This window comes from Sceloporus occidentalis, unplaced genomic scaffold (genome assembly GCF_023333645.1).
Source record: "Sceloporus occidentalis isolate IW3139 unplaced genomic scaffold, rSceOcc1.0.p SCAF_1, whole genome shotgun sequence".
Taxonomy (NCBI): domain Eukaryota; kingdom Metazoa; phylum Chordata; class Lepidosauria; order Squamata; family Phrynosomatidae; genus Sceloporus; species Sceloporus occidentalis.
The window spans coordinates 190,161,563-190,188,058 of record NW_028316981.1 but is presented as its reverse complement, the minus strand read 5'-3'; the positions used below and the strand labels follow the sequence as shown (position 1 = coordinate 190,188,058).

Genomic DNA, 26,496 nt, shown 5'->3' with positions numbered 1-26,496 from the left:
TGAAATTAAACAACCAGGTCAGGTAGGCCTTGGTTAAACAGACAAAAACATTTTGAAGACTTCTTCTGAAATGCACAGTGTTTTTTGTCCTTTCAGCAGCCTCCATGTTTCTTATGATTTCCATTTTGATGGCCAATCATAGATCTACATTTTTAAAAAGTATGTTGGGTGTAGTTTGTGAGGCAGGCTTATCCGTTTTCCCACTTTCTCTCTGTTTTGCTATCCATGCATGTTCGGGGAGGGATTCTGGAAGTAGCTGCTGTTTATCTTGCCTGTTGTAGGCAGGTGTACATAACTACATTGGGACTGGCTAGAGTAGAATTCTACTTTTTCCCATTTCAAGTTTATTTGCATGCCTGCATCCCAGTACTGAAAGTCTTGTGTTTCTCCAGCACTTCTTCTTCCCCTCCCCTTGCCATTGCTGCTTTTAAAAAAACACCTTCCAGTTAGACAGAAGATGGGAAGAAAAGGCTTGCTAGCTGAAGGAGTTTCTTTGCCAGAGGTCCTGTTAACTGAGGTATGCCTGTATGTGTATCAGAATAATAGCAGCCACCAATATTTTAGTTGCCTCCTGTACAAGCCTTGCTCTCCTGGCTGAGAAACATGTAGGTGGAGAAGAACCACTTACACTGCATTTGCCTATGTGGTACTTCCATTGCCATGTCACAGAAACAAAATATACCTCTATTTGCATTAGGTTCATTGTAATATGCAACAATAAAATTGTGCACATTTTTAACATAAAAAGGACTGAAACAGATGAAGAGATAATTCCCGAAGTCCATCCAAATATTACTATCTGCTGGTGCAGATAACAATAATTTGTATTCAGATCTTTCTGGATATGATGTATATATTAATTATTGAAGTGATTCTTATGAAATTCAAATTTTGACAACTTGTGTTGGTCTACTGATCGTTGCTGTGAATTTATTCCAAATATGTGAAAGGATGTCAGTTACCTTGAATGTCTGCTGGTTCCTTATCTTTGTGTCTTTTACTATGATGTTGTAGAGCTTGGATCATATGGAAAGCTAAAATATTATGACACAATGACTGAAGAAGGTAAGAAATACTTTAGAATTTTTGTATAATCATTTTTTTTTTACTTTTTAAACAAATCTATTGTTATGCTTTTCTTCTTTTTGAGGTTTTTCGGTTCCTCTCTGCATGATTTCACTGACATACTGTGCTGTGTTACCATATGAACATTTTAAGTACTTTTGAATTTTTTTATTAACATGCATTCCCCATTTTTTTTTCTTTTTATTGTCGTACAGCAAATACAGTTTTTTTCCTTTAACATGGCCCACATTTTGACTAATAACACAGATATACTGTACACAAATTTTTAAATAATAATTTTTAATTCAATTTTTTTTAATTATTAACACTAAGTTTCAAGAAAAATCATAAATGCTGGTTTCCTCTCTGAGCTATTTATTTAGTTAGTTATTACTTTCACACTCGGCCCTCCAAATTCATGGAGGTTAGGAGCACAAGACCCCCACGCATGTGAAAAATAGCAAATAACCCCCCATAAAGATGCCAGTTAAAGGGAGGGGGGAAGAGGAGCAGGTGCACATGCTCCTTTTCTTCCCCAGCCCTCCTGTCCCTTTAACTGGCTTCCCAACTTTTTGCCTGGGCAGATGGCTACCTTCTTGCCCAGAGACCCATTTACCTGGGAAGAAGGTTGGGAGGGAGAATGGATCCATCCCTCCAAACCCCTTTTGCAGTGGATGGCTGCCTGGGTAAGGCAGGCAGCCATCTGCCTAGGAAAAGAGCTTGGAGGGATGGATCCATCCCCTCACTTTTCCTGGGCAGATCGGTGCCTGGGGAAAGCAGCTATCGGACCGAGAAAGGGGTGGGGTTGGTGTACGCACCCTCCCTGGCTTGTCCCTCCTGGGCTTTTTCCCTAAGGAGAAAAGCCCGGGAGGAGGGAGGAGGAGCAGGAGTGCACGCACATAGCAACCCTGACCTCGCAAATAATCAAAACTGTGAGTGTCGAAGTCACGAATCTGCAGGGCAAAGTGTATATGCCACTTTTCTGTTGATATGGTTCTCAAGGTGGCTCACAAAAAGTAAGAACAGAATCATCTAAAACCTGACAATAAAAATTAAAACCCTATTAAAATCAGTTGACACTTTGATTCTGCAAACATGTATGTGTAACTATTTGCCATTTCATCTACATACCCAAAAGCATCACTTGAAGGATTTTGCTAAAATGATTGATAACAGTGTATAATACACACATGTAGTTAAAATAAGGTTCAGTTTAATTTCAGTGGAAGTATCCCAAATATTCTGGAAAACACTTGTTTTGTTAGTTTTTGTTGTCAAGTGCCATAAAGTCAACTTAGACTTTTGGCAACCCCGTGAATGAATAAGAGACTTCCAAGACACCCTGCCATCGATACTCCTGCTCAGATCTTGTACACTTGGCACCATGGCTTCCTTGGTTCAGTCTGTCCAACTGTAATGCAGTCCTCCTCATTTCCTACTGCCTTCTTTCTTGCCAAGCATTATTGTCTTTTCTAGTGAGTCATGCCTTGTCATGATCTGGCCAAAGTATGACGGTGTCAGTTTAGTCATCTTGATAGGCTAAGTAAAATCAGTAAAAAGGCTAAGTAAACTCAAACTGTATTCAAAGAATCCTTTGAGTTCTGTGAAAGCCTATCAGGATTTATTCAATGAGATCAGTTATAATCTGCACTGAAAAAAATACCAGGTTATTTCATTAACAGTATTTTCAGTTCATGTAAAGACATGGTGTGGTCTTCCAAGTCTGCCTATTGTCTTCTATACCCTGACCATGAATGATAATAGAATCTAAGGATCTTCTACAACATTGTGGGATTCTGTAGCACAAGGTGGGACTTGTACAGCCTTCCAGATGTTGTTGGACAAATTCTCATACTCTCTCAGCATTGGCATGCTGGCTAAGGTTGCTGGGAATTGCAGTCCGACATCTGGAACACCACCGTTTGCCCAACCCTACTGTTGTAAATGCATGTAAATTGCTGAGCGTATGCCAAGTCATTCTGCTGACAGCCTTTTGGGTTTATGTTTTGGCAATAGGTTTGGCTTTAGTTGTGCTTGTGGTTGAATTCATCAGCCACATTGTCATGTGTCAAATGAAATTACTGTTTGGTGTGTGGATGGCTAATGACGTATTAAAAAACCCTAAAGTAATTCTTGCAGATATGCTAATGACTGTATTATTGTAGTACTTTATGCTAGGGGAGAAAGCACATTTTGATGTAAAATAAAATGTACAAAAATGGGTGTAGCAACAAGTTTGGCAGTTTTCTTTAAAGTTGTTGCAGGGGAGTCAGTATGTCCTACCCACACACCATCTGTTGCTTCCTCCTGATTAATTTTTTTTCATATTAACAAAGTGGTAGTGGTCATGTAATCAATATTTTCAGTTTCTTTGCCTGAATGGCAATAGAAACATGGATTGTCATCCCCACAGTAGAACAGATCTTGGATCAGTGGGATTTATACAAGTATTGACCCAGCATTCAACAATTGGTTCAGTCAGTCTACTTTGGCTGGGACTAACTAATAGGACTCAGGCCTGAAGGTCAGCCCAAATGGGAACATTAAGAATGACCTTTTTGATTTTTTTTCACATTGCTTCCTTAAATTCTATTTAATAGCAGGAAAGAAAGTAGCACCTGATAGTTGAAGGACTGGATTAGTTTTCAAATACTCTTTGCAGCTGTATTATGACATAAAATTTATTGAGAAAGATAGTAGAAATTAGTCCACATCTTCCATGGCTGGCAATGGAGTAGTTCTGAGGAGATTGACCCAGGCCACACACTTTAGAAGAGGGGGTCAGAATTCCATGGCTTACATGTAGCCTTGAAGGCCATTTTTGTAGTACTGCCACCCACTTGCAGGAGGCATGACAAGTGTCTCTTGCTGGGGCGAAAACCTTTCTTGCAAACTCCCAGGAGTGGTCTTACATTAAAAACATGTTGGAGGGAAAAGCAAGTCTCCCTGCTCTTCGCTTTTTCCTCCAACAGTCCACAAAAAAAGGTGTTTTATAAGGAACCAAATGTGGACTAGTCTTTTATTTCTCTTTTGCAATTTTAGGAAGGATTGGTCTTCATGGGCAGTAAATTGTCTCCTTGAACATGCGTACCCCTTTTTGCTGTACAGCTAGCCCTCTGGATGCATCCATCTACAGCTTGAAAATATCACACACACCCACAAAAAATTCCAAAAAGCAAACCTTGATTTTGTTATTTTATATAAGGGACACCATTTTACTATGCCATTGTATATAATGGGACATGAGCATCCATATACTTTAGAATTCACAGGAGGTCCTGGAACCAAACCCAAGCAGATACCAAGGGTCCACTGTACAAGCATTTGAAGTAATGGAAAACTGAGGAATGAGAAGTATATTTAACTCGGTGATCAGAATGTTCGTTTCCCATAACCCTGTTCTTGACCACATTCCAATGGAAACAGAAAGAGGGTATAATGTAGCAAGTTGATTTCTCCAGTGTCATCGTGAGCAAGCCTCAGTCTTGGCCATGCCATGTTTCTAGCCATTAGTGAACCAGAATGAATCAGTTTCCATAGCACTGATGCTGCATCTCTCATTAGTGCTTTTCTAAATCTGCAGTTTCAGGCTGTACAGATGAGAAAAAAACAGCTGATCCTATTCTATCTTAACTAATGTAGGTTTGGAAAACACTTGTTTGCTGATACAGATTGAATCTCCCTTATCCAAAAGGCTTGGAACCAGAAGTGTTTTGGATTTTGCATATACACAGTGAGAGATCTTAGCGATGGGACTCAAGTCTAATCATTAAATCAATTTATGGCGGGATACAGACGGGCAGGGGAAGACGTCTTGGAGGTGTATTCTGCTGAATACAGAGCCTCCAGACCGCCCGCCCCGGGGGCATGGCTCAGGTGATGGGGCTTCCACATGGGGGGCAGTGAAGACGCCTCACCTGGGGCCGTTTCTGACCCGCAGTTTCCATACCGCCGCCTCGGAGGACGCTGCAAAGAGAGAGGCAGCTTCTGCACGGGCGGCCAAAAACGGGGCTTTTTTTTTCTTTTGCCGGCTGGCGGATGCGCAGCTGCGCAGCTGCGGCGCTCAGCACCGGCAGCAGAAAGCCTATGTGCACATTTAAAGCACCCAGGCCCCTTTAAACTTTTTCCCTCGCCCTGCCCAAGAACAGTGGTGGTCTCCTGCCAGCTGGTGATCAGCTGGTGTTGGCATCCTTGTCCGCTTGCACGTTGGTAGTGTCACCAGCATCATGGATGCCTCCTCTCCTTTGGTCCCCACGCTCTTGCTGAATCTGCAATGCACAGCCACAGCTGTCGCCGCTGCCACCGCTGTCCCCCTGCCATCCCCCATCACCTCCCTTGTACATATGTAAATATTTAAAGTTTTAGGGGTTTTTATTGTTAGGTGAAAATGGCACAGGTATGTGTGTAGAGGTTCACTTTACATTCCAAACTTTCCCCAATTCTAGCAGCGCATGTGTACATGTTGCTCTAGGGTTAGGGTTAGGGTTACGAGCATTAAAATAGAGTGCAGCTGTACTGCAGCTTCCACATCTGCATGGCATCTGACGCTCTAATTAGCCTTGGTGCAAACTGCGCATGTTCCAGGACCCCGACTCATTATGCGACGCAGCAGACACGGAGCCTTTAAATGGGCAACTTAAATTAGCGGCGTAACAATTCTGGCGTACCGGTGCAGCAGCTTACAGACGGAGATGCGCAGCTGCGCAGTATATAGAAAAGAAGCGGGGGAAAGCAGCACCTTTTTAATGCCGCTTCTTCCCGCTTGGGGCGTGCGGGCGGCGTGTTCATGGCGGCGTTCAGGTAAGGGCCGTCTGAAGGCTATACCTTCATGACGTCATGAACACACCCCTTTTTGCCCATCTGTATCCCGCCCATGTTTCACATACACCTTATTCACATAGTCTGAAGATAATTTTATACATAATAATTTTAATAATTTTGTGTATGGAACAAAGTTTGTGTACACGGAACTATCAGAAAGCAAATGTGTCACTATCTCAGTTGCTCATATAGACAATTTTGAAGTACAGTATTTTGAATTTCAGAATTCCAGATAAGAGATAGTCAACCTGTACAACATGGAATTCCACTCTTGGAAAGGACAAGTGGTATATGACCCTTTTAAGGGGGGGAGGCTTCCTTACACATTCATGTTAGGTGATATTATTTGGTGTTGAATAGATATGAAATAGAAAAGGAAAGTGACAAAGCTACAAAGTGTGACTCCCATTTCCTGTAAGCCATGGCGAGATGCAGTGTAGCAATGTACCATAGTCTTTGTAATATTTGCGCATAACTTCTATACTTATATCTCATATTTCCTTTAGATTTTTATATATAGCATTTTAAAGAGTACATGGTGGTATTTCCATGCTACCTCATTTAATATGTGCCAAGTCCATGGATAACCTATAAGCTTAAAAGGTGTATCTGCTTCCCCTGACTCTGTCCAATCACAGTTATTCAAAATGCCCATGCCATGTAGGGTAAACCTTCCTGTTAGTATTTTGTTAGCTACACAAAATCATTAGAATGCATAGAATTACACCTCCCTCCTTGGTTTTTGTGGACTCAAAGGTTTGCTTTGGGAACAGAAGCACTGCAGCAGTATCCCTGGAGAAGAATGAAGAAGTCTGTCTTCCTGGCAAAGTTGTCCTACCCCTGATTTTCCATCAGGCTGTGTTCAGGTTGCATAACTTATAAGCCTACAACCTGCCAGAGCACTAAAAAAAATCACTTGAATCTCATGTGTCCTGGGCACTGAAATGAACTCTGTGCCCATTCCTTTAGTTGTGTCTTCAAGTATTTTCCAACTTACAGCATGAATGAATCTATGTTGGGGTTTTCTTGGCAAGATTTATTCAGAGGGGGGTTGCCACTGGTTTCTTCTGATGCTGAGAGCATGTGACTTGTCCAAGGTCACCCAGTGGGTTCAGGCCCTAAAGGGAAATTGAACCCTGGTCTCCACAGTTATAATTCAGCACTAGCAATAGTAATAACAATAGCAAGTACATTTATATACCGCTTATCAATGAACTAAGCACTTCCTAAGCAGTTTATAATGTGTAAGCTAATTGTCCCCAACAAGCTAGGTACTCATTTTAGCGACCTACAGAAGGATGCAAGCCTGAGTGGACCTTGGACCCCTGGGATCAAACTCACAACTTTGTGGCTTGCAGTACAGGCATTTAGCCACTATGCCAGTCTAATTTTACCTATGCAACACTTGAACATTTTTCCAGAAATATAGGGTTGCCATAAGTGAGGACCTCCAAACCGGGACAAATGTAGGACAAATGCAGGACAACATTTTCAAATGTAGGACACATTTTTAAAAATGGAGGACACGCAAAAAAATTGAGGCTTTTTTAGAAATGTTAATATAAATCCATGTTTCTTAGGCATGATCAAAATGGAGGACATTTTGACATTATTCGTAGACAGATCACAGAAATGTACTTCCTTTTCTGGCCACCCCCCTCTCCCCATTCCAAACAGCACATTTGGGCATTGAACATGGCTTTATTTTAACATTGCCTCTTGCATATTTCAGAGGCTTATTCCACAACCAAACCCTTTGGTCAAGGGACTTTGGTTTTTCTTCATTTTGACTTGTTTTGTCCGTATTCCTCCCCACTAAATAAAGGAGACATGAAATGGAGTTAATGGGTACGAGTTGTTCAACAAAAAAGTCTTGTGAGACTCTGTAGGCAAGAGGTGAACCATGTTAAGAACTGCATTAAGCACACTTAGGCTGCTGCCACACTGCTTTCACTCTCATCACTCCATCCTATGGAATCCTGGGATTTGTAGTTTGTTGTGGTGCCAACGCTGGGCTTTGAAATCTCAGGCATAAGAGAGGCAAAAGGCTTGGGCTGCATCTACACTGGAGAAATAATCTGGTTTGAGACCACTTTAACTGTCTTGCCTGAATGCTATGGAATTCTGGGAATGGTGGTTTGTTTCAGCACCACAGCAGAATGGCAGTTAACCCCTGGAAAGCTCTCTGACCAAGGTGACCAATGCCCTCACCCCAAAATGTAGGGCACCCAAGCAAAAAAATGTAAATAAAAGCTAAAAACACCCATGTAATTATAAATCCATGCTTCTTAGCCATGATCCAAATGGAGGACATGTCCTGGAAAAGGAGGAGGATGCCTGGTCACCTTGTCTCTGGTCCAAAACACACTGCAGAAATAAAACAATGCTGGACTGAAATGCCCAGAGTTCCTCACCAAAGCTGCATCCACACTGAGGAAATAATCCAGTTTGAGAGTGACTTAACTGTCCTGGGTTAGTGCTGGGGAATGCTGGGAATTGTAGTACATTGTGGCCCCAGAGCTATCTCTGACAGGGAGTCCCATAACCCTCCAAACGTAGTTGAACTGCAGTGCCCAGAATTCCTCCCCAGGTGCATCCACACTGAGGAAATGGTCCAGTTTGAGACTGCTCAGTGCTGGGGAATCCTGGGAATTGTAGTCTATTGTGGCCTCAGAGCCATCACTGACAGAGAAGTCTCAATGTCTCCCAAACACTCGCATTCCCAGGATTCCCTAGCACTGAGTTAAAGCAGTCTCAAAGTGGGTTATTATTCTTGCAGTGTGTGAGAGAGATATAAAAGTTAGGGACTGGATTCATTTGGAGGATCTCTGTGTCCAAAACACACTGCTTGGACTGCCAGGGCTCAGTGCTATGGAATCCTGGGAATTGTAGTTGATTGTGGCACCAGAGCTCTCTGACAGAGAAGGCCAAATGCCTCACAGACCCCAGAATTCCAGAGCATTGAGCTTTGGCAGTTAAAGGGGTCTCAAAGTGCAGAGGGGGGGGGGGGAGAGAGAAAAGCCAGGGAGTGTGAATGAGCTCTGAGAGGAGGAGGAGGAGGAGGAGGAGGAGGAGGAGGAGGAGGAGGAGGAGGAGGAGGAGGAGGAGGAGGGAGGGAGGGAGCCAAGGGAAGTGGCCAGGACCACCAGAGGAGCCCCTGCTTTTCCTCATCATCGCAGCCTTCTCACTGCTGGCAAGAGGCTCTGCCCCCAGCCAGGCAACGCCTCCATTCAGTCTCCTTTTGTCAAAAGAACTCTGGTGCCACAAGAAACTACAATTCCCAGAATCCCATAGCACTGAGCCATGGATGTTTAAGGGGGGGTCAAACTATTTCTGCAGCCTTTGCTACCCCAAAGCCTTCTATTATTTACCAGCAACTTGCAAGGCAAAATCTCTTCCTTCCAAGCCCTTGAAAACCAACCCAAGGGGGGGGGGGGCTGATTGCTTCTTTCCCATTGGTCAGCTTCCGGAGAAATTTGCATATTACAAGGAAAGGTGTTTAGGGCCTCAAAAACGACCCTGTGATAAAGAATTACAACAATACTGAGTGCTAGACATTTAAAAGATGAGGAGGCATTTAGACTCCCAGGGAAACAGGAACGATTGATGGCCTTTTTTTCTTTGCTCACTGTAACCTGAAAGTAATGCCTTTTGCAGGGTATATATACCAAGTGGGCTGGCAATAGCTCTGAGTGGCAGATGTCTTTAAGACCTGCTCTCTAGGCTTAAGACAGGCAGGCAGGCAGGGAGCGTGGCACACAGCCATGGGGAGGAAGGGCTGGAGCTGCCTCCAGGGCCTTGCTGGGGGGGGGGAGGTCCTGGGGGAGGGGCTAAACTGGGGCGGGACCGTGTGGCCCCGCCCCAAACCGGGAAAGTCCCGCCCCCAGGCGGGATATGGCAAGCCTACAGAAGTAACAATACATAGACTTGTTTAGCAATTAAATGTTCTCTGCCTAAGAAATGAGTAGTTAGCCCTGCACAGAGCAGAATATTGCCTGGACCTCAGTGGAAGTTTCTTTGTTGCTGTTAATAGATATAAAATTTTATTGCATGTCCTTTACTGCACTTTCTACTCAGTCCCCATATAATCAAGAAGAGGAGTACCCTACATTGATATCCCTCTAGCCTATCTTAACTGACAACATAAAGAATGTAGGCCTGTAACTCTCATCACTTTTCTTCTCCCCTGTGCCCACTATGGCCCTGGCAGTGCCAGTCTCATTAAGGCCCCATTCATACTGGTCTAAAAGACCTGGAAGGAACTGGGCTGATCCGGATGCCCCTCCCCCGAATCGCTCCGTTAGCAAGTGCCCACTACAAATTTGAAATCGAATGCATTTTGACCTGCAAATTAGAAATCGAATGCATTCTGTGTCTGCTGGCGAGGTGGCCGCTGCCAATCAAGCTATCGTCATGGTGACGTTTGCAGGGCATCGGGGAAAGTGTCCTCCCTTTTTAAAGAGCCAGGCACAGGGGTTTCAGCGGCTGAAGCAGGGAGAGAGAGGCCTCTCTCTCTCTCTCTCTTTTTATAAACCTGTGGGCTTTTGGGTCAGATCTGCCCCTGTCCCAGGCAAAGGATGGGATTGCCATGCATTTTTTTTATGCTTTTAAAAGCAACATTAGCTTTCCCTTTGCTTCCCTTGCTGTATCTGCTCAAGAAGACAAACCATGCGCATATTTATATCCAAGGATATAAAGTGCAAGCCCAGCTCCATCTGCCTCTGGAATACAAACATAATGTATTCAATGCGCATATTTGCTCCAAAAAAATTGTTTGAATTTGAAAAGGGGGGGGGGGGTTGCCTGACGTGAGCTCCGTTCGTGACCTGAATTTTTTCCTCCTGCAAGGGAAGGAATGCCCAGCGACAGAGGGCTTTGGGCAGGGGATGCAGGGAAAAGAGGCTCCTAAAGAATGCCTTCCCTTGCTCCCTTCTTCCCAGGGCTCTTTCCTCCTCCCTCTCCCCTCCGATGAGGGGAGGAAATGCCTTGCCCTTTGCCCACCCTCTGACCTAAATCCCTCCCTCAATTTGCCTCGATCGTGATCGAGGCCAAGTTCTCATTCCCAGGACCCGGGGTTTTCCAAAAGAAACGGTATTTGCGCCGATTTCAAAAACACCGCGCTAGGGGCCATTTAACACGGAACGGGTGTGCAAGCCCCGGATTCGCTTGTGTGAGATTCGGGGTAAGTAGGAACTTCACGTGATTGAATCGGTTTCAGAACCGATTTTTTTTGTAATGTGAATGGGCCCTAAGACATGTTGGGGGGAAGGGAGCAGCTGTCTGTACACCTCCCTCAGTATCTGCAAGAACAACATGTCTGATTCTCCATCTTTGGTTAACTATAGGATAAGATTGTAAATCTACTTTGCTACAACATGAACAAATGACTTGTGTACATCTATCTCTGTCTCCATACAAGACAGGTGCCTGTTTTTCTGCTCATGTGCTTATTTGACTATCTTCAATATGAAAGGATATGAATTATTTCAGTTTTAAGTTTTGTGCTGCATTAAGATAAGCCAATGTATGAACTATTGTTTCATTAATTGCTTCTTTCATCACCCCTCTTCCTTGTAATGGTTCCTTAAACAGTCTTTCTTTCAATTTAATTTTTGATGTTTGTTTTCCATGTGAACTGCTGTTGCATTCTCTTGTGAACAGTGCTCATACTTTCACATTATTGTGTATACCAAATACATTGTTGTTTGTACAACTTGTGTGTGTGTGTGTGTGTGTTGAATTGCCTATTGAGTTGTGTGTGTGTCAAGTTGCATGTTGAATTATGGCAACCCTATGAATTTCCTAGGGTTTTCTTAGGCAACAAATACTCAGAGGTGGTTTTGCAAAATCCTCCCTCTGAATTATAGTATCTGGTATTCTTTGGCAGTCTCACATCCAAGTGTTAACTATGTCTGATCCTGCTTAGCTTCTAAGATCAGGTGGAATTGGGTACCTTTAAGCTATTTAGGCCACAAAAGTGATAGATTTTTTAAAAATTACTCTGAAACTTTAATAGTAAAATAAGGGCAATTCTGAATGCGTTCATGATCCAGCTTCCAACGATATGACAAAAGTTATTGGTGGATGTTCTGTTTTAAGGTCCCTTTATTTCATAAAATGCTTGTGTCTAAGGTCTATGCTCTCATAGGTGGGTGCTTCTGTTCCCAGTATGCTTTGCCTTATTGCACCCAGGTAGTTTCTCAGAAAACTAAAAATAATACATTTTCATAAATTGCTGCAATCTGATTTTTTAATATTTTGTGACTTGATTTATCTCAGGGAAACAATTAGGTAACCTGTAGCTCAGAAACATAAAGAAAGGGAAAATGGAAATGGAAGTCATATTTCCACCAGGTATTGGGATGAGCAGCTGTCCCCCATTGCTGTCGGACTATTGTTATAATTGACTGTTTCTCTTACCCATTTCTCAAATAATTGTAAAAGTAAGGTTAGCCCAAGAACAGAGAGTTAGGCAATGTGCAGGTCATAATGGTGGATGGAAGCCAATAGTGTGACTCTGTCATGAACAGCAGGTGCTCTTCTTCCCATTCAGGTACCCATTCCTTTTTTTCTGTTTCCTCTGGAAGGTCCTCCAACCTTGTAGAGCAGATGTTAGGAACTCATTACTAGGATAATCTGGAGAGGCCCTCCTCTCTGTCCCACCACCTTCTCAAGCTTGTTTGGTGGGGACAAGGTAGAGAGGGCCTTCTCAGTGGCTGCTCCCAGACTCTGGAACTTCCTCTCTATAGAGGCCAGGATGGCCCCGTCCTTGCTCTCATGCCATCAGCCTTTTTCAGACTGATGAGGCTTTTAAATGCTGTGCAATTCAGATGTCAAGGTTTGTATATAGTTTTTAATGAATTTTAATATTTTTGGTGTGTGTGGTTTTTCACTTTATAAATTATTTAATTCTTTTAAACTTTATATTTATATTTTAATGTTTTTGCATTGTTTTTAATTTGTACTGTTTTAAATTTGTTATTAGCTACCTTGAGTCCCTATATAGGGAGAAAAGTGGAATATAAGTAAATAAATAAATAAATGTATACAGAGAGTTGCGTGAAAGAGAGGCTATAATTCCCCCATTCTCATTTACTGATTGAAGCCATTCTGTTGTTGGGGGGTATTAATTGATGACAACCCTGTAGTCAATGAGAAAGTCTGACAAAAGTGTAGCCACTTAGGGTTCATACATTCATTTGATTTTCACCTGTTATGGACCAACTTTGGTTTTTGCATTGTTTCAGAAGTGTACAAAACCAGTTTGACCAAAGGTAAGAGGGAAATGAGAGTACAAATCTATGTGTATCCAACATGGAATGGATCCTTATTTTATAGGTGAGGCTGTTTGGGTTAGCTATCCTTTTCCATATTCTGATAAAAAAGAGGAAAGGGGTTGATAGGAAGTGTGAACCAAAATCTCTTTCCCAGGCCTGCAAAGCATGACTTGCCATTAAGTCTTAATTGGGGCATTTGGTTATGGCATTATAGCCCAAGATGACTATTTGGAATTTAAAAAGAGAAAATAAACTGAAGAAGACTCATACTGAGATCATACACATATGTTGATAATACTCCAAATTACATAAAGGCCCTACAGGGTTAACAAGTACTTGACTGGAGGCTTTTTTAAGTGCAAAGGGAATTTGTATTTTCAAGCTTCTGAAAGCAGTTCCTGCCAGCATGCAAACACTCAATGCTATTTTTTTAGACTTTAGGGTGCCACTTTAGCCTTCAGCACATTGCATTCAGTGGGACTTATTTTGAATACATATACATCACTAAGCCCTAGGTTGCTTTTTCAGAACAACAGAAACAAAAAATCTTCTCTAAAATTGGGCTCTGAAGAATAGGAAAATAAAATGTTAGTTTAATTTGAAAGATGGTTTAATTCTGATGCTTCACTTTGTTCAGAGTTAATTAGATCTAAATCAGTATGCTTCCTTAACCCACAAGTACTGTCCCTCAAAGTTACAGAAATTCTGTGAGACACAGAAATTCCCAAGCTGTTATTTTTTTCTAAAAAGGGGTTAGAAGAGCAGAGTAAGAGAGGGGCACAATCTCTTTGACGTAGAACAATTCAGTATGGCATACTTTTATGGAGTGAAATAAGAAGTTGACGCAATGGCCCAGAAATAGCTGTGTTTTAACATGGATGCTTTTCCTCCTAGGAAAGTTCAAAGAAAAGGCATCAATTCTTCATAAGATGGCAAAAAAGTGCCAGGTGGAGGATGGTGAAAAGCGGAATGGAACTGCTAATCACGCCGGTATGTATAAGAGAGTATAATATTCTTTCTTCCATACGAGATTTTTTTCTGATATATTTGTATATATACTGTGTTATGCTTTACTGAATAAAAGACATTTAAGATTATCCATGACAGTTTTATACATACGTTATAAAAATAAGCACACCTCTTTGTGGTACATACTGTTTTGGCTGAAATTTTTACATATACAGCACAGTGTGAATTAGGCATCTTGGTGTCCCAAATATCTCGGTCTCTAGATCACAACCCAACAATGGAAATAAATAGAAATAACCAGTGTTCATTTGCCAGGCTCTTTTTCAATTTATTAAGCTTAGTCAGTCTCATAGATCGAGGAAAGCTAATCTATTGGCTCATTTGCAGCTTATCTATTTGATTTGTATTGGTGTGTATCGCCCATAAAGAACAGGAGTCACACTCCCAGCCGTCCATAATGGCTTCTAACAAATGTGTTGGTAGTCAAGGACACCCTGCAGAAGAAAGACCGCTGTTAATTGTTAATTTTCTTGCTTTCAGCCATTTATTAATATCATTACTGGGATATCTTTGCACCAAACAGTGTAATGGAATTGCCAAGGAGAGTGATCCAAAAGTTCCAATGCCCAATTAGGGGAAATAGTCTGTCTTGTTTTATTTAATGGCCATGGGGACCCTGCCTCCTGACAATTTTCTCCCAAGCTTCAAGAGGATGGCCATATGTGTACCTTGCATGATAAATTTCCAAGGAAAAGGCAGAGCTTGGAAACAGTGTGTATGCGCGCACATATGCACACATGTGTAGTTTACTTGACAACTTATTGCAACCCCATGAATTTCATTAGTTTCTCCTAGGCAAGTAATCCTCAGTGGTAGTTTTGCCAGTTCCTCCTCTGAAATATAACTACAGCACCTGGTATTCATTGGCAGTCTCCCGTGCAAGAACTAACCAGAGCTGACCATGCTTAGCTTCCAAAATCAGAAAGAATCTGATGCGTTTTGGGAAACATTGTTTGTTTAGAATTTGGAAAGGTCTTCAGCCTCCATAATCACTGGCTATACTATTTGGAAAGTCCTAGGAGTTTTAGTCTGAAATAATAATTTTCAGGTCTAGGTAGATGCAAGACCAAAAATTATTATTATTTCTGAGTCAGCAGCTATGGGAACAAGAAACATAAATTCATTGCCATGATATTGGCATAAATAATTGATTAGAAAAATGTTGTTCTTGATTTGTCTGTAATGTTTAAAATCTTTTGACTCTAGTCAACTTAAGATGGGCTAGTTTTTATCTGAAACTAACTTTTAAATGAGTTAATTAAAAATATCTAAACTGATATGTTTGCTGGTGTTGTAGTACAAATGAGGTTAAATTAATGATTTGCTCTCAGATTTTTTTTCTTTTCTATTTTTGATTCTTTCTGGGTTATGCTTCAGAAAAAATTGAAGTGGCTGTGACACCTCCAAATGATGGTCCTGGACCTGTGCAGAATGGAGCTGCTGTTGGAGCAGAAGAGGTTACTTATTTATATCCTTTTACCCCACTCCACTTCTGTTAATTGTGTTTATGCTTGATTCCATGTTATCCAAAAAGTTCCACAAAGGAGTGCAAGTTGAGTATCCCTTATCTGGAATTCTAAAATTCAAAATACTCTGAACTCAATTGTCCACTTGGGTGGTTGAGATACTGACACCTTTGCTTTCTCATGGTTCATTGTACACAAACTTTGTTTCATGCACAAACATATTTTTAAAATATTGTGTATTAAATTATTTCTATAAGGTATATACAATGTGTATAAGGTATATAAAAACCATAAATGAATTCCATGTTTAGACTTGGATATCATCCCCAAGATATCTTTTTATGTATATGCAAATATTCCCAAACCTGAAAAACTGCAAAATCCAAAATACTTCTGGTCCCAAGCATTTCAGATAAGGGAGATTCAACCCACACAGTAGGGGTGCATAAAATTGTGAACAATTAGGCAAGAGAGAAACTCTGGTCCTTATTTCAATATTAGGACTCAGAGTCATCCATTGGTGGTATACACTTGGCCTTCGGTATTCACAGATTCTGTATTCATGGATTCCACCAGCCATGATTTGAAAATATTCAACCACAACAACAAAAAACAAACCTTGATTTTGCCATTTGTAGAAGGGACATCATTTTACTAAGCCATTGTATATAAAGGAACTTGAACATCCATGGGTTTTGGTATCCATGGGAGATCCTGGAACCAAACCTCAGCAGATACCAAGGGGCCAGTGTGTTTACCATACAGTTCATGATAGTTGTAGCAATTCACTACCTCAAATTGGGTATCGATCACAAGTTTAGATAGATATTTAATGCCGTGGTTTCCAATTTAAGGTCACAGGATCTTTGAAAAATTTCCTTTATTTTAAATAGCTCCCAGAACCCCACAGCCATGGGCCATGCTGGCTTGGGGATTGTGGGGGTTGTAGCTAAAAAGATAACTGCCAAGCTCCGATGTTTACAACTACTTCTTTAAAAAGAGAGGGAGAGAAGGAAAAAAGGAAGGGTTGGCATGTGGAAGATGGAGTGAACTTGTTTGCTGCTGTTCCAGAAAGTAGGACAAATGAATTCAGATAACAAGAAAGAAGATTGCAACTAAACATTAAAAAGATCTTCCAAATGGTAAAAGTTGCTCAGTAACAGAATAAACTACATAAAAAGGTAGTGGACTCTTCTGCATTGGAGGTTTTTAAACAGAAGTTAGATGGCCACATGCCAGGAAGCTGGACTGGATTACTATGATTGCTTCCAACTCTGTTTCTCTGATGATTTGAGTCTATGAAAATCTTTTCTTATTACTAAAAGAGGAAAAATCTGTCCACAAGTCCATTTGCCTTGGAGATTAAAGAGAAATTATGATTTCACATAAACTCATAAAACAATGCATTGTGATTATAGCATATGGAAATAAACATATACTATCTCTTGAATTATCACTTTATCCTAGGCAAGGGCGAAGTCAGCAATGTTTCCTTCCAAGATATATTTCTAGCATGTTGCCTAGGGAATTACATGCACACCCCCGGCACCATTAATAGCAACTGTTTTTGGTTGTACTGAGAAAAATGTTGTCTCCTAGGGCCACAGCCTGTCAACTGTGATTAACAGGGTGGATAAAAGGATATTCTTGCAAGTTCTGCCATTTAACCTACATTCCTTACTTCTAGACATTCTAGCAGTGGGTTTGCTCTGACATGTTATCAGGAGGCCAGAGGAGGAAGTTCGTAAGAATAGAGTGTAGAGAAATGCAGAGATAGGAACAGATAGAAAATCCTACTCATGCTTTTCTGTAGATGTAAATTACACATATTTGGAGAAAGGTTTTCCCTTGGGATCTTCTTTCTGAAGTGAACATTACATGTCAGACAAAAGGATCATGGAAGTGCTCTTACTCATATGCTTCCTGCTTTGTTTGGATAGTTTACTCTCTAGTGGCTAACATCATTAGATGAAGAACAAGCAGAATCCATTAGGCGAACATACCTCAAGAATATATTCTTGTGAAGATGTATTGACAGATACAACAGGAGTTGAAATCATTGTAAGCCAACTCTTTCTGTGAGATTTCATGGACTTTAAAGCTGACTGCAGCTTTAAAGATTAATTACAACAAAAAAAATGTCATGAAACTAACAAATTTACTGTGGTTTAAGTCTAGGAAAGGAGAGGCTCAGATTTAAACATTAACTTGGCACCTTATCACACACATTTTCTCCCATTATGGGCATGGGAAGGGGATGCTCGGGGACACATGAGGCTGAGAAAAAAATGCATTTTACCGCACACCAAAGTGTCCTCAAAATGGCCCCATTCTGTCGCCCGGCACCAAGCCATTCCCATTCAGTGCTGAGAAACGCCATTTTGCTCGGACGGAAGACTTTACCACATTCCTGGGAGTCCCTGGGCTTTTTTCTTTCTCTGCATCTGGAATAAAGAAAATTGGCGTTCTCCCCATTGTGTGAAAATGGGAAATATTAGGATGTGGGTTAAGCGAACGGAGCTGGGAATTATTTGTCCCAGTGGTTAGTTGAGGGGGAGAGACAGAGAGACCTTCCTTGAAATGGTTAATCTTCCCTTTTGAAGGATGAAATTTTGTTTGATGAGCTGCTGTGTAGGCTGGGGACGCCAAAAGAACCCTCAATTTCTAGGTGGTCTTGAGGACCTACAGCAAATGAAGAAATATGAGATAGGTGTCTGCTTGGAAGAGCAATTACACACAAAACTGGCTAGTATTCTGTTCAGTATATGCAAGATGGTAAGCCAGACTTGATCTCATAACTTTTAGGATTCATGTTTACTGTTGTTAATGACAAACATGACCCCAAAAACATAACTTTTAACCCAGTTAGCACCGCAACTGAAAAGTTTCCAAGGCACTGCAGAGGATCCGTACTAGAGAAATAATCCAGTTTGACACCACTTTAACTGACATGGCTTAGTACTATAGAATTCTGGGAATTGTAGTTTGTTGTAGGGAGACAACTGTAGCAGTCTCCCAGGTGCAAGGTACCTTGAGACTAGCAGTTTCGGCAGAACACCGAGGGGTCTATTAGCTGCCCATCTCAGTGTGCCCTTACATTGGGAAAATGCTGCAGTCATCATTTCCCAGCACCTCAATCTGCAGCATTTCAGAAACTCTTTGAATGTGATGCTGTCTGTCTTAAGAGTTAGTTTTTGTGGGAAGGGGTGGCATCAGCAGAAGTGCCTAAAGCGACAAAACTCCATAATTGAAGCTGCATCTGATGATCCATGATCTTGGCCAGTTATGTTTGATCCAGAGTGATTTTTGAAAATCAGGTTCCTACCTGTGAGTCTATAAATAGCAAGGGAACTAATAATTAAAGCTAACATGAGGTTGTTTCTCCTTTTGATGTGTCCCAGTAGCTTGCATTTGTTTTCAGACCAATTCAAGACTATCTTCAAAGCATAAAAAAGAGAGTGAAGAGGATATAACTGTTCAGTTTTTAATCTGAATGTTATTCTATTATTTTTGTTCTAAATTGAGACTAATCAAGCATTTTAATTTGAATTCAGCACTTAGAATTACCATTGACTCAATGGGATTTAAGAAGGCTTAATGTTGTCTGGAATTTGCCCTTAATCTAACAAGGATTTTTTTAAATAAATAAATAAATACAGGAAACACAGTAGAGCCTAGTATTGAATAAATTGATGTGGTCTGTCCTTCCTGTTGCTTATACCTCAGAAATTATTCAGGAAGAAGAGAGGCAAAAGGAAATACAATTGCGTCTCATAAAATATTCAGGCTGGTGTGTTTTCAAAGCCTACTGGAAACACCTGCAGAGTCAGAAATTCTAATCTTTGTACAGTGTTGAGATTGATTTCTTTCAAATAATCTGTACTAAGAAGGATCCTCAATCACTGAAAGTTCATAAGTCTACACTAAACTTATATAACTAGACCATGCTGCCAACTGCCAGTCCTACGTCAGTCGAAACGTGAGAATAATGTATTTTGCATTTTTTTAAAAAAAAAGAATATTTTATAACTCCTTTACACAGTATGCTAGTTAATTTGCAGAATTATCGTTACGCTTCTCCTCTCCCCTTCTTTTTTTTATTATTTTGCTGATGTTAATTCAAAATTTGAGGTCCAAGTGACAAAAGAAAGTTATCAGACAGTTGCCAACACTCCTCTTGAGTTATGCAAAGGATACTGAAAAAGAAGGAAGTTCAGGATGGGTGAGAGTTTCTTAAAGTGAGATATTAAAGGCAGAAACTAAAACTGTTCCAGTAAGAAGGAAAAATAGGAGGTGTCTAAAGAAAACAGAATGGTTAACTAAAGAACTTTCAACTGAGTTAAGTGTTTAATAAAAACATGTACGAGAAATGGAAAAATGGGCAAAGCACCAAAGAGCATTTCAAGCATATTGTCAGTATATGTAGTGGGGAGGTTAAAAAAGCTAAAACACAGAATGAATTTAGGCTTGCCAGACAAATAAAAAACAATCAAAAGTCATTTTTTTAGTTATGTCTGCAGAAAAAGGAAGAATAAGGAAATGACAGGGTCGCTGTGTGGAGAAGATGGCCAAGTACTAACTAGGGATAAAGAAAAGGCAAAACTATTCAACACCTTCTTTGCCTCAGCTTTCTCTAAAAAGGAAAATAGTGCGCAACCTGAGGAGTGAGGATCATTTGGTGTAGTGGGGGGAATGCCGCCCAGAATAAGTAGAGAAGTAGTACAGGAATACCTCACTACTCTAAATGAATTCAGGTCTCCAGGGCCAGATGAGCTACATCCAAGGAGATTGAAAGAACTGGCAGAAGTAATTTCAGAACCACTGACAATAATTTTTTAGAATTCTTGGAGAACAGGAAAAATCCCCACAAATTGTAGGAGGGCAAATGTTGTCCCCATCTTCAAAAAGGGAAAAAAAGAGGGCCCAAATAATTATCACCCAGTCAGCCTGACATCAGTATCTGGAAAGATTTAGAGCAGATCATTAACCAAACCATTTGTAAGTTCCCGATGATCCTCTTGCAAATAGGCTAGTAAAATGAGGCCTAGACAGTACTATTGTTAGGTGGATTCATAATTGGTTGACTGACCAAATCCAAAGTGTGCTCACCAACGGCTTCTCTTCATCCTGGAGGGAAGTGACTAGTGGATCTGTGCTGGGCCCTGTGCTGTTCAACACCTTTATCAGTGACTTGAATGAAAGACTAGAAAGCATGCTGATTAAATTTGCAGATGATACTGAACTGGGAGAGGTTACTAATTCCCCAGAGAACAGGATTAAAATTCAAAATGACCTTGACAGATTAGAGGGCTGGGCTAAAGCTAACAAGATGAACTTCAGCAGGGAGAAATGTAAGGTCCTACACTTAGGCAGAAAAAATTAAATTCACAGATACAGGATAGGAAATTCACAGATATAGGATAGGAGACACCTGGCTAGACGACAGTTCATGTCAAATAGATCTAGAAGTCTTAGGGGCTGTGCATACCAGCAGGAAAAGCTGGGTTAGGGGCGGAGTAGGGGTGTGGCGTCCATATGACACACACCCCAGCTCCACTCCCAGGCCGGCGTGACACCGCATGCCTCAACACACGGTGTGTGGCATCACAACGGTCCCCTGGCGCTGTGTCTGTTCAGTATATGCAAGATTGTAAGCCAGACTTGATCTCATAACTTTTAGGATTCATGTTTACTGGTGTTAATGACAAACTTTGGAGTCATAGTCCAACACTCAAACCATTACATCATGCTGGCTCATTTTCCTAGTGTAACCATATAGAGATGTCATGTCATTGAATCCTGAGAACTTTGTCCCTGGTTTGCCATCATTCTAAGGGTCTTATTTCACACATATTAAACAAAGCAAGTTTCATTTTTGGGCTGGAAGCAGAATGTACAAATCAAATTCAGTCCTTTCAGAGACAAATTATGTCTTTTTGTATCAACAAATAATCAGTTATGTTTTCTGTGACATGCATTCTATTCCAGAGCCTCTTTGTAGTGGACTCTCTATGGAATTCTGTTATCTGAGGGAATGGTGTACATATGTGGTTCCCAGCCATCAGACCCCAGATGTTGTTGTATTTCAATGCTCAGGAGCACTCGCCTCTTGTTGTTCTGGACTGGGGTTCTCAGAGCTGTAGTCCAAAAACACCTGGAAAGCCAGGTTTTGGAACCACCACAGACATGCTTTCTGGCCATGAAATTTTTGATATGATGGGTTTTTTAGTTCATTGAAAGCATTATATGAATGGGATGCTTTTTTTACTATAGCAATTCTACAGCAAAAGGCACCACACAAAGGAAAAAACCCAAAGGCTGTCTTGCATACATGCTGTGTGTGGGCAAGTGGGACTGGTATGGAGGGGGGTACAGGTCATTTCACAGAACTCATATATTCTGGCATGGATTTGGCTCCTCCACGCAGCAAATGAAGGCGCTTTGCAGACCACCCTTTTGGGCAGTCTGGAAAGCGCCTTAGTATCATCATATTCATGTCTACGCAGGAGTAAACTCCAAAGCTTGGAAGCCTTACTTTTAGGCTACAGTCCTCAGAATCCTTAGTGATCCTGGACAATAGTCTGACTGGGGAATGTTTTGAATTTTAATGGGGAGCCCTTTTAATTCTGTGGACCTTTCTCTTGGGTCTGAGTATAATACTACAGACTTATATTTTTTTCAAACAGTGAAGGGAATGTGAGGTTAGCTGTATTTTTCCAAAGGTTGCCACTCATTCCTAGACATGTATTTTATTCTTGCTGGTATTAGACTGTCCTGTTCTATAATATTGCATATTTACAGCTTGGCAGTGAATGGAGTCAATAAAAGAGGAAGAATGACAGATAGACTAGGAGGACTACAGGAGATTCTCTGTGAATATTTTTTAGGTTGATCTTCCAGAACCTTTATACTGTATATACATTTTGAAAAATAATCATTCCTTGGTTAGGTAGGCAATTAACCAAGTTCAACTGTAGTTGTTCTAACCCATGGCTTTCCTAAAAATAACATTCAGTTTCACATTAACATCACCTCCTACTCAGGCATGCTCCTTTTTTACCAGTTTCTATGGAAACCAAATCAGAAAAGAATTATTTGTGCCTACCATGGCAAAGATAATCTTAAGTGAAAAGAAAAAGCACCTTAGATCCAATAAAGAAGGAATCCTAAACCCTTATTGTTTTCTATGTGATTACTAAACAGCTTAGTGAACAACTGTGGCAAAGAAGGTTTAGATTAATATATTAGAGGAGCAACACATGGTTAGTTTATTTCAGGGGGGAAATGTCTCCAGCATTTGTCTCTTTTCATGACTATGTGACCTCTTTATCAAAGTAGCCTGCACTTCACCTCTGAATAGCAGGCCATTTCCCCCATATCGTCTAATTCCATGGGCATATTGAATTTCAGTGGACACAGTTTATTGCTGAGGAAGTGAGAATATGTGCTTAGAGGTTCTGGAAATAATTAGTTTCCAACTAGTGGGTTGTGATCATACTTGTAGAATGTGTCACATCTCTGTCGGAGGCATTACAACCATGGTTGTTTTTTTTTAAGTTTACAATGTCAGACAAGACAGGAGGTTAGAGAGAAAGAACAATCACGCACGTGTAATGCCAACCAAAGGGGCAAGGGCACCTTTTCTCTGAAGAAGTTGCAACAACAGACAGTTCTGATTTAATAGAATAAATACAGGCACCTATCCTGGGCTTTTTAGAAACACAGCCATGTTTGTCTAGAATATCAGTATACAAAGGGATCTTAGCACATTTGAGACTGAGTGAAAGATGTCTAAGTCTAAGCTTTCATAGACTTGATCTACTTCCTCACATGCAGGAAGCAAGCCTCATCAAAAGCCTCTATGCATCTAAAGAAGTAGACCAAGTCTACAAAAGCTTATGTTGCAACTTCTTTCACACAGTTAGTCTCAAAGGTGCTACAAGATCTCTGGGCTTTTTAGTCATCTCTCTTGAATCACACTATGGTGGTCTCTACTGCCACTATTTCCTTTTTATTTATGTCGTAATGTGTGCAGGATAAATCCATCCATTTGTGTGCTAAATAAACCAGAATTGCTGAAAAATCTGTATGCAATGCATAACATGCAATTGTAATTCTCAGTGTGCCCCCAAGTGTGCAATAGTGATGTATGTTCTATTCCACCTCTGCCACTCTCAACAGAATACATCAGTTGTGTTGTGGCAAATAATTTACCCTGCATGCCTAGTGACCAGGGTAACCAGACATCCTTCTTTTCCAGGACATGCCCCACATTTCAGCCTTTTATCTAGGAGGAACTTCAAAATGTCCTCCATTTTGAGCTTGACTAAGAAGCATTAATTTACATTGGTATTAGTGTTTTTTGGTACTGACAATCTTATTTTCATTTTAAAGGCTTTTAACTATATTATTTGCATATTTTTATTTTATTTTATTGGTATCACAGCTACATTTTAGATAGTTTAGAAATAAGATTGTTTTAGTATTAGCCCTAGTAAGCTTTTATGGTGGATTATGCCTGCTGGAATGTATTGTACAGTATTGTATTTGTTATAATTGCAGTGACCATTTTGTTGTTGTATGTCTTCAAGTCATTTCTGACTTACAGCGATTCTAAGGCGAACCTACCATGGGATCTTTTTGACAAGATTTGCTCAGAGAGGCTTTGCCTTTGCCTTCCTCTGGAGCTGAGAGTATGTGACTTGTCTAAAGCCACCCAGTGGGTTTCTGTAGCCTGGTCCCCAGAATCCTGGTCCCATACTCAAACCACAACACCACACTACATTGTTTTTGTGTCCTTTGGCATGATACAATAACATTTGAATTGAATTGACCTGGATGTGATTGAAACAGTCTTCCTTTTCTTTTTCTTTTTCTTTTGCTGCAGGAAGAGGAAGATGAAGAGCAGCCACTCAGCCTGGCCTGGCCTGACACCCCACGCAAGCAGCTCATCTACCTGGTCATTTTTCCTATTGTTTTTCCATTATGGGTCACCTTGCCCGATGTCAGGAAACCAGTAAGTAAAGCAACATATGCTGCAAGTATTCTTTGTTTCTTTTAACGAGCAGATCTTGCTTAGTTCTCCTCAAGATGTATTAAATGGTTTGGTATCCATTAATAATAAATTCTTCATTTCTCAGCCCCCACTAAATAGCTTTGTGGATCAAATACTTGACATGGGTGCCGTGGCAAATGACATTTGGTTTGGGCCATTGGAGATCTTGGCTGGTGACAATAGCTCTGAATACATTGCCATTTACCTGTATAAATATTTAATGGAAGTGTATAAATTGTGGTGTTCGTAGTTATTTCATGTTGATCCCTGCAGCTGCTTCTTTAGATGTCTGTTTACATAAGATTCCTCAGGCACCCAGTGAGTTGTTTAACTTTCACTCCCATCATCCACATTCTTTTCTGTTCTTATTTTGAAAAGTGCTTTTGTATCTTCCATAAAAAAGCAAACACCATCTCAGTACTTTCTTAGAAAAAGCACATTTTAAAATGTCATTTGGGCTTTCCTCCATGCAAATCACAGCTTTAATAATGTATATGTTTTATATCATTACACAGACAAGCAGGCTGACCATTAAAGTGCTGCTCTTTTTGTTTACTGACTTTATTTTGTTTTGTCTGAAGTGTAGCATCTGTGTTGTTACTACAATTTAACATTTTTGTGTGTTTCCAGAGGATGCTATGTGCTACACAAAGAGTTAATGCAAGATATATTACAGCCAGAGCTAAACACTTTTAAGTCGCACTGATTTCAGCTGGTGCATGTGCTTAGCTATCTCCACTTAAGACCTTAAGTGTATAATCTTTGGTCAGATCACACCCACGGTCTCTGCAGAAAAGGTGACAATAACTGACAGAGAAGTCAAGGATAAGGAAGTGACTGTTTCTACTTTCAGAAGAGACTTTTGTTGTTCAGTCACTCTGTGTCATTCACAGAATTTTTAGGGGGTCAGGTCATTTTTAATCCTCCTATAGAATTACAGAATCATAGAGTTGGAAGAGACCACAAGGGCCATCCAGTCCAACCCCCTGCCATGCAGGAAGACACAGTCAAAGCACCCCTGACAGATGAACATCCAGCCTTTGTTTAAAAACGTCCACCACACTCCAAGGCAGCATTGTTGAACAGTTCTTACTGTAAGGAAGTTCCTCCTAATGTTGAGATGGAATCTCTTTTCCTGTACCTTGCATCCATTGTTCCAGGTCCTGTTCTCTAGAGCAGCAGAAAACAAGCTTGCTCCATCCTCAGTATGACATCCCTTCAAATACTTAAACAGGGCTATCATATCACCTCGTAACCTTCTCTTCTCCAGGCTAAACATTCCCAGCTCCCTAAGTCTCTCCTCATAGGGCATGGTTTCCAAACCCTTCACCAATTTGATCTCCCTCCTCTGGATATGTTCCAGCTTGTCAATGTCCTTTTTGAACTGTGCCCAAAACTGGATACAATATTCCAGGAGAGGCCTGACCAAAGCAGAATAGAGTGGCACTATTACCTCCCTTGATCAAGACACTATACTTCTATTGATGCAGCCTAGAATTGCATTGGCCTTTTTAGCTGCTGCATCACACTGTTGACTCCTGTTCAGTTGTGGTCTACTAGAACACCTTAGATCCCTTTCACATGCACTGTTGTTAAGCCAGGTGTCCCCCATCCTATATCTATGCATTTCATTTTTTTTTTCTGCCTAAGTACAGTACCTTACATTTTTCCCTGTTGACGTTCATTTGTTAAGTTTTGGCCTAGCTTTCTAATCTCTTAAGGTCATTCTGAATTCTGATCCTCTCCTCTGGGGTATTAGCTGCTACTCCTAATTTGGTGTCAT

General features: G+C 40.8%; 1 protein-coding gene across 1 annotated transcript in view; it reads left to right on the top strand.

Annotated features, from left to right (window-relative positions):
- LOC149323141 (sodium/potassium/calcium exchanger 2-like) overlaps positions 1 to 26,496 on the top strand; it is a 99,902-nt gene that overhangs the window by 60,752 nt on the left and 12,654 nt on the right. Inside the window, exons 6-9 of the mRNA XM_089487835.1 lie at positions 1,015 to 1,065; positions 14,058 to 14,153; positions 15,570 to 15,649; positions 24,546 to 24,674. Of these exons, the coding sequence (XP_089343961.1) occupies positions 1,015 to 1,065; positions 14,058 to 14,153; positions 15,570 to 15,649; positions 24,546 to 24,674 (356 nt within the window). The remainder of the gene's footprint in view (positions 1 to 1,014; positions 1,066 to 14,057; positions 14,154 to 15,569; positions 15,650 to 24,545; positions 24,675 to 26,496) is intronic.